Here is a 9,124-nt window from a genome sequence, read left to right as displayed (position 1 = left end):
GAAAGGTTGAAGTCTTGTCTCATCTTCTCTCTCCATTAAGGTGGTGGCGATTGCTCTCATCAATCTTGTCAATGTAACGGGCATGTGTAAGAGGTTAGTAACCATATCATCATCTTTCACAAGCATCTCTCTCTCTTAAGGTTCTCATTCTCTTCCACAAACTCTAGAATCTCCTTGCTACAGGTACTTCTCTCCCCGCAGTATCCTTATTGCCTAAGGGCAACAATAGGGCTTGGGAGAGAAACTCTCTTCTTCTTCTCCTTTCACTTCTTTCACACCTTTATCTTTGAACATACTAAGTATATCATTCACTACAAGAGGCTATTCATATTAGCGACGCTCTAAAAAAAAAATCCCGGCGTCGCTATGAGCGTCGCAAATTTACTTGTAAATTTGCGACGCTCATAGCGACGCCGGTTGGGCTAAAAAAATTAACAGAGAGCGCCCAAAAACTCAAATCTCAGATCTGAGTTTTTCGGCGCCCTCAAGCGAGGAGTAGGTAACGCTCTCCCTCTCTCTCTCTCTCTCTCTCTCTCTCTCTCTTTCTTCTCCACATACACACACACACACACACAAACACACACACACACACGAGGAGAGGAAGGAGAGCAAGGTATGCTCCTTCCCTCTCCTCACTCTCATGTTCCCTTCCCCTCTTTCTCTCTCCCTCTCTCTCTCTCTCTCTCACAAACACACACACACACACACACACATACATAAACAAAGAATGCACACACACATTGAGAGAGGAAAAGAGAGAGAGAGCATGCATAAACAAAAAACGCACACATTGAGAGAGGAAAAGAGAGAGAGAACATGCATAAACAAAAAACGCACACATTGAGAGAGGAAAAGAGAGAGAAAACATGCATAAACAAAAAAACGCACACACATTGAGAGAGAAAGAGAGAGAAACTAATGTAACGTCGTAGGAAACTAATTAAAATTAAAAGACCTAAAGATCTAGCCGACGAGGAGTTGAACTCAAGACCTATTATTCAAGAGGGAAATGGCATAACCAATCTATCATACTTGGCATGGGTGATAGAAAGGTTATACCATTTATGTCTTTTTATTGGCACACACATCCACACACGCGCACACACACAAGAAGAAGAGAGTTATAACGTCGTAGGAAACTATCCTAAAAGACGTTAAAGATTAGGTTAGATGTAGACTTACGTTAAATTAGATTTAGGTTTATTTAAGTTAAATTAGATTAGATCTAGGTTTATTTTTAGTTAGATTTACATTTATTTACTCTAGATTTAGATTTACGTTATATTAGATTAGATTTAGGTCTCCATAGACTACGGTGCCTGCATGAAGCGAGTGAAGAAAGCCCTCAATGGAATATAGGGTATTGCTGCCTTCACTCATGGTGGGCTCCATCGATCCAAAAGTACTGGTGAAATGTCTTCAGAAGATAGGGAAGAAGGTGGATCTTCAGGGCGGCAAGAGTCACTACATCCCCGACAATGACCATCTAGACAACCTCTAGTCATTCAACAGCAACTTCAAAGTTAGTAACAAGAGCAAGAACGGTCCAAAGGTCTAATTGATGTCATCAGATGTGGATGCAGATGAGGCAGCGTCACCGCCGGAAGTTAACTCTCACATCTTTAGTGATGAGAATGCCAACTCTTGCCGAGTTATGTGAAAAATTATGTGTTAAATCAGTTTTAAGGTTCTTATAATCCTTGCTAGTTTAGTTCTTTGTTTTTAATATAACATAATTTACGTTAGATTTAGATTTATGTTATATTAGATTAGACTTAGGTTTATTTAGGTTTACCCCCACACACACACACACACACAAGAAGTAGAGAGTTTTAACGTCGTAGGAAACTATCCCAAAAGACGTTAAAGATTAGGTTAGATATAGACTTATGTTAAATTAGATTTAGGTTTATTTTCAGTTAGATTTACGTTTATTGAGATTTACGCTTATTTACGCTAGATCAAGTCCACGCAAGAATTACTTACGGTTTAGGGTTTAGAGTTAGACGAACAGTGAAAAGATCTACTGTGAAAAGATGTTAAGATGCTGTGAACTGCTACAGCTAGAGAACAGGCAAAGGGGTTTTTTCCACTACATGCAGTATCATGTAGACGTGGGTCTGTAGATTTCTTGTACCCACAAATATAGGTATTGACCAATAAATACAAGATTATAACCCGGTGGTTCTGATCTCCGTTCACCTCTAGACCGAGGTATGCGGGGATTGGACATGACTAGAGAATGTGAGGTAGAGAGAGAGAGAGAGAGAGAGAGAGAGAGAGAGAGAGAGAGAGAGAGAGAGAGAGATAAGACGAAGAATGCCAATAGAATATTAAATTTGTTGTCCAGGTTATAAGATTTTTCTCCTCATTATGAGTAGTGACGAGGGTGTGGGACCGTCCAACCGAAACACCTATCTCTCAACGAGGGTCTTATGTCCTTGTAATCAATGCAAGCATGCTGTGTGACAGACAAGACGTGTTTCTTTGCAGCACGTTCGCGAATTTGGCGAGTTTGATCCATCTATTATAGATCGAGTTGTTGCCAATTATAACTCGTCGGACTCTGACGCTGGCCAACAAGCAGCAATCTTGCAACCCAATAGACGTGTTTGCAGGCGCTTTGGTCAAGCAGCATATGTGAGGCCACAAGATGTAGCCTCTGACAGGTCGGGGGATGATCATGCAGAGCACACTCCCAACGAGGCAATGTTTGAGCCCGAGAGTGATGAAATGATCGAGACGATCATGGATTCAGAAAAGCTTATCTATGATGATATGAAAAGTGAAGCCGATACGCCATTGTATAATGGAGCACGTATGTCTAGATTGAAAGCACTCCTGGTTCTTCTCAGCATGCAGGCAAATTTTGGATGGAGTGACACTAGCGTCACAGCGCTTTTTAGGTGATCTATTACAATTAGTTTACTTTAATAAAACTCTAAATGTATAATGATCTGATAGATTTTTACACGACTGTATCGTATTTTTATGTTGTGTAGATTGCTTAAAGAGAACATACTACCAGCTGACAATGCGATGCCAGATTCCCGAGATGAAGCAAGAAAGATTTTGCGAAACTTGGGGATGGATTACAATTCTATCCACGCTTGTCGTAATCATTGCATTCTTTTCAGAGGGGAATACATAGACATGGAGAAGTGTCCGAAATGTGATTCCGAAAGATATCGAGTAGATCTCCATGGGATAAAAATTCCACAAAAGGTTTTGCGACATTTTCCTCTGCTTCCTCGCATCAAGCATTTCTTCGAATGTAAGTCCATGGCTGCCCTAGAATCATGGTATGAGGAGAATACATCTTCGGATGGTGTGCTACGAATTCCTGCAGATTGCGCAGCCTGGAAACATATACATGGAACATGGTTGGATTTTGCCAGGGAAGCTCAAAATTTGCGCTTAGGGCTGGCTATGGATGGCGTAAATCCATTTGGTCAAAGATCAACATCTTACAGTGTATGGCCCGTTGTCATCGTCAACTACAACATTCCCCCATGGTTGACTACGAAGAAGGGGCACCTATGGCTAAGCTTGATTGTGCCAGGGCGATATAAAGTGGAGAATATGGATGTGTATCTTCGTCCACTATTGGAAGAGCTACAACAATTGTGGATTGGCATAGAGGTGGTGGATATGAGCCGACACACAGGACGACGGAATGCTTTGATCAGAGGCATTCTAATGTGGACCATGCATGACTATCCCGGGCTAACAGAATGCTCAGGTGATCTATTGACACTCCTCACTCAGACACTGTAAATCTTGTTTTTTCCCATAGTTGATCTATTATCATGTGTATACATGCAGGGCTTCAAACAAGCGGATACAGAGCATGTGTCACATGTGGACCTAGACTGAATGCACGTAGGGCGCCCTCACTGAAGAAGCAAATCTACGAAGGTCATCAAGCGTATCTTCCAGAGAATTATGTGTTACGCGACGGCTTTTTGGGAAGAGAGCCACCAAGGATGTCTGCACAAGCATGGTTAGAGCAGAAGGAGATGTGCGATGACGGATTGCCTCCAGGGATGAAGAGACTATCTCTATGGTACGAGTTACCATACTGGCCCTGACTCATGATCAATCACTTGCTCGATCCAATGCACATATTCAAGAATGTGGGTAATCTACTATGGGACCATCTGACCGGCAAGAAGGATACTTTGGGAGCCAAAGTTGACCTTAGAAATGTGGATCGTATGGAGCAATATTGGCCGCAAACAGCCTCTGATGGATCGATAAAACTCCCTTAAGAACCATGGATTTTCACAGGAGCCCAAGAACACAAAGTAAAAGAGACCATTCGATCTTTGCAGACCCCCACCGGCGTAATGCACTCGCTCCGAACGTGTTTTACTAAAGAAGGAAAGCTTACCGGTTTGAAGTCACAAGATTGGCATAAAATGTGTCAGGTACGTTCATAGTGGACTTTAATATCATTGCATAAAATTTGGACTTTAATATCATTGCTGCACACACTTTACAGTTTATTTTACCGGTTGCCATTGAGGGATGTTTGTCTCTCGACATCCGTAACACAATCTACAAACTTGCAAAGCTGGTGCAATGGATCTCACAAAAGGAGATCAACGTAGACTCCATACCATTCGCCAAACTAAATGCTGCAGAGCTTGTGTGCATGTTTGAGAAACATTTCCCTACTACCATGCTAACCATTCAGGTGCATCTTCTTGTTCACATAGTTGATGAGGTGGAAATAGCTGGCACATTTCATTCCAGATGGATGTTCTTCTTAGAACGTTTCATGAAAACGCTTAAGGGATATGTGCGTCAAAAGGCACGTCCGAAGGGTAGCATGGCAAGAGGGTTGGTTGGTATCAGAGTCCCTAGTGTACATTGGAGAGTGTCTAGACGGATTTGATAAAGCCCGGGACACGCTATGGTGAACCATAGATGATGAGTGCATATCTGGGATTGTCATGTGCAATCTCGGTGTTGAGAAGAAGATGACGGAAGATCTAGAGGCTAAAATCAACCGATTTTGCATGCTTCACAATCCAGTGATGCAAAAGTGGATTTCACAATATGAGGATGCAAAGCAAGAGCGACAAAGGGCACGAATCGAGTGGAGACGGGGAAGATGACCACTGATGCACTATCCGATGGGTCTGGAGAGCCTACCAACATTCATGAGATTAAGATGGTTGCACAACCAATTGAAAAGAACAACAATGCGGTGACGAAGTGACTGAGAAAGAGTGGGAGTACTCCCGGGGTTGCGCGACCAAGGTAAGTTTGCAATGTAAGACTAGCTAGTGACTTTATTTCTAAACGTTTGAACGGCCACTCATAATCTTTGTTCGTTGTAGTATAAGTCATACACACCAACATGGTGTAAAGGTCGACATTTTAGGGTGGAACGGATCGACAAAAAGCGTTTTACTCAAGATTGTGGAATCATGGCAAAATTTGAACAGTCTAGTCGATGACGTTCCTCTGATGCAGATCCTATGGTGGCGGAACTCACTTACTTCGGCACGCTACAAGAGATTTTGAGGATCGATTACAGAGGATTTTTTGTCGACTTGTTCGACGTGCAATGGTTCAAGATAATCATGGAGGGTCGCAACGCTACTGTGCGTAGAGGAGAGTCTGGTTTTCTTGAGGTGGATTCGACTAAGAAATGGACTGACCTAAGAGACACTTTCGTACTACCCGAGCATTGTGAACAAGTAAGTATGAAAATAGTTAACATCACCCTTTTACGAGTTATGTTCTTGAAAGCTCTCATGTAAGTTATGTGGCTCTGGCAGGTAATATTTCATCCTTCAAAGTCTACATCAAACTGGTGGTACGTGATAGAAGTAGCCCCTCGTAGTGCAAGGACGTATGAAGGCTACCATGTGCCAATCACAACGGCATTAATGGAGGAGATCAAAGAAGATGCTCAATTAGAAGCCGCTGTGGTGGTGCCAGACGAGCATCAAGATGCTACTACTCTATATGGGGTGCATGCAAAGGAGCTACAAAATGAAACAGAGGATATGTGTTTAAACGAAGAGCTCTATATAGATATAGGAAGTTATGCTGAGCTATGCGAGGATGAGAGAGAGATCTCTGAAAGCGACAAATATTGTATTTGAGCAATTTTGCTCCGTGTTGTAAAAGCTATGTCTCTCTAAGTACCTTCCATGGTGTATAACGCTCTTTTCTACTCGCGCTCACATCTTTTGATTGAAAATTCTGAGTTTTTGACTTGCCTCTTCTATCACTCAATTCATTGCGTCATTGTATTTATATGCGTCATTACGTCATTGTATTTAATGGTCTTTGCGTCATTGTCTACTCTATTCATTCAATATTAAGTTTAAATATTCGTGTGTTTAATTCAGGTATGGATGATGAGGAGTTTATTTCTTCTTTGTCACCGCAGCAGAGACAGTGGTACGTGGAGTGTCATCGCTCTGGCGCATTATCGCGCGTTCCTACTCCATCCACATCTCCCTCTCTTTCGGAGCATTCGGCGCGCTCCGAAGCTTCGGTGTCGACGAGACGATCTTCACACTTGTCTAGACACCGGCGCTCTAGTGGTGGCGGTGGTGGTGGCGGTTGTTGTGGGGGTTCCGCCGCCGATGCCTCCACACCGCCTCGTGTTCGACGAGGCTCTTTACCCTCCCCTTGTTTGCCCGCCCCCACACCAGCCACAACATCGCCATCTACGCCAGGTTTTGCGCGGCTGACTGTTCCTAGCAGCTACACACCTCTACCTACTCCGCCAGGAGCCACCCCACTCGACACTCCTCGCTTCGGGGCCCAGACGCCGGTGGAGATACCTCACGTCCGTACCCCCATAGACACGCCGCTAGAGAACCCTGTCGAGAAACCCAGGTTCACGCGTCACGGGCCAGAGAGCTTGCCTTACTCCGTCGACTTCAGCGGCGGCATCATCATGGATGATGACGGCAAGAAGGTGATCTCGCGCATGCGTGGTCTTTGCTCTCAGCTGTTTAGACACTATATACTAAACAAATGGAGTGAAGTACCAAGTGATTTAAAAGCCAGAGTCATCAGCATACTTCATGATGAGTTTCCCGTTCCAACACGGGATCAGCGCTTCAATGAAGACCTGATGAAGATTCGAATGCGTGAATACTGCAAACACAAGCGTTCCGAAGTGCAAAAAGCAATCAAGCATGGGTGGAACAGGCCAGATTGGCTGGCCAAAGAAGATTGGAAGAATGCGAAGAAAGCAGCGCTCGAGAATCCCGACAAGTGGAAGCAACAAAAGGATGCATCCAGAGCGCGAGTAGTGGCAGGGAGCTCGCACCACTTGGGGAGCGGTGGATGTGCAACATTTGAGGCCGATTTTGTAAGTGTTTTCGCATTGCTCTTTATGTTCGATAGTTTAGGGTTTATGAGTTTTTTAATTCTAACATAATGAAATCTTTGTATGTTTTGACAGTGGTCGATGACAGGACATGATCCTACACCGTACGAGTGCGAGTACGCAGGCAGGACCCGCTTAAACTCCCTGATGGACATTCTCAGTTCTCGCGACGGCATGGTTAGTATTAGGGTTTACTCTTTTCTATTTTTTGTATTGTTTTATAAATGTCGTTATATGTTTATACTTACTGAAAGCTGTCTTATTGTCTTTTTTTGCAGAATCCGACAGATACGCCGCTTGGACGCGATGAGACGTCTGACTAGACGACGTCAGTTTAGCCGTAGCTAGATAGCATTAGTTTAGGGTTTCTCATAGCTTATGTATCATGAGACGGCATCAATACGTCTTTTTGAACCATGTATATTATTACATTTGTCACCACAGTTCATTTTGCCAATCAATTCTTTATGCCTATGATGTTGTACAATTGTCATTATTACATTTGCCAATCAATTCATTTTGCCTATGATGTGTACAATTGTCAATTTTACGCTTGTCAATTTTGCAAACAATGCGTCTTGTGGGTGACTATTTTGGGTCTATGATCTACCCTTGCACTTTTTTTAAAAAGTGAATCAAGTACAATATGGTTGATGGGTGGTAGGGCATTCAATTCCCTGTCACCAAAAAAATTTTCTCTGGGGCGTCGCTATTTATGGCTCTGTAGCGTCGCTATAGACTTTTGTGTAAACGTCGCTATAAGTGTCGCTATATAGCGACTCTTATAGCGACGCTCATAGCGACGCTCTCGTAGCGACGCTATTAGCGACGCCGGGGGTTATAAAAACCTTGTGTATTTCCATCGCTAACAGCGTCACAAGAGCACACAACCTCTTGTAGTGATTGATGAATAACCATAATCCACATGAAGGCAATTTCTTTCATTTCCATTTTGTGCAATCTATTAGGGTCGACAGTTGGCTTAGTCGAAAGATTCACTTTAATCAACGCATAATGTTTCTATTTGGTCTTGAAACGCTCAACAAAATACTTCTCTCACTAGATCCCATCATACTACCTATTATTGACTATGACTTCTCTTTTGATGTGAATGTGGTTATTTTATTATGAATCAAGAGGATTTGTACTCACAACTAATCCCAATCGCTAGACAAAACATATACATTATAGTAAGCACAAAGCTATTGTTCCAAAGCAATCCATAGCTTATTTGGACAACAAAGATTAAATATCATTAACTCATCCATTAACCCTTTTATCCTACCCATGATGCAATATGATCGTGATCTCGATGTTTTCATTTTATTTATTTTTTACTATCTTTCATGAGTTCTCTCCATCACGTGTGTGTTTGCAAGGGAAAGTGAGCGGCTTCTTTGGTTACATTTCTTCCTTAGCTCTAGAAGCTATGCTATCTATATCTTAGCTCCTTCTCATAACCCTTGAGCTTCCTCACAAACTCTCACAGCAAGAGGCCCAGTGCCTTCCTGGCAAGACTGTCGACTTCTTGACAACGTGTCATAAGGCTATCACTTATGCTCCTTTAATCCTACTGGCTAAGTCTAGAGAGGTACAATGGGGTGGTAGCATGAGAAAATAGCATGAGGGGTCGACCAAGAGAGAGAGGGGGCTGATTATGTCAAGTTATTATTCCACACACACTCACACAAGCTCATTTGTGAAAAAGCTTAACTTTGATGCTGAATTGAAATCCATTTTCATGCTATGTTCTTTACA

At 42.8% G+C, this 9,124-nt stretch overlaps 1 protein-coding gene across 1 annotated transcript; it reads left to right on the top strand.

Moving 5' to 3' along the window:
• The first annotated feature begins 6,352 nt into the window (after nt 1-6,352).
• On the top strand, nt 6,353-7,689 carry LOC147448949 (uncharacterized). The gene is made up of 3 exons (XM_086522491.1): nt 6,353-7,348; nt 7,442-7,543; nt 7,645-7,689. The coding sequence occupies exons 1-3, from the start codon at nt 6,374-6,376 to the stop codon at nt 7,687-7,689; spliced, it is 1,122 nt and encodes a 373-aa protein (XP_086378617.1). The 5' UTR covers nt 6,353-6,373.
• The last annotated feature ends 1,435 nt before the right edge of the window (nt 7,690-9,124 follow it).

The sequence above is a fragment of the Adiantum capillus-veneris genome, chromosome 10, assembly GCF_014529385.1.
Source record: "Adiantum capillus-veneris isolate H3 chromosome 10, ASM1452938v2, whole genome shotgun sequence".
NCBI classification, from domain to species: domain Eukaryota; kingdom Viridiplantae; phylum Streptophyta; class Polypodiopsida; order Polypodiales; family Pteridaceae; genus Adiantum; species Adiantum capillus-veneris.
Note: the sequence above shows the minus strand (reverse complement) of the source record. Positions and strands in the feature narration are given on the sequence as shown.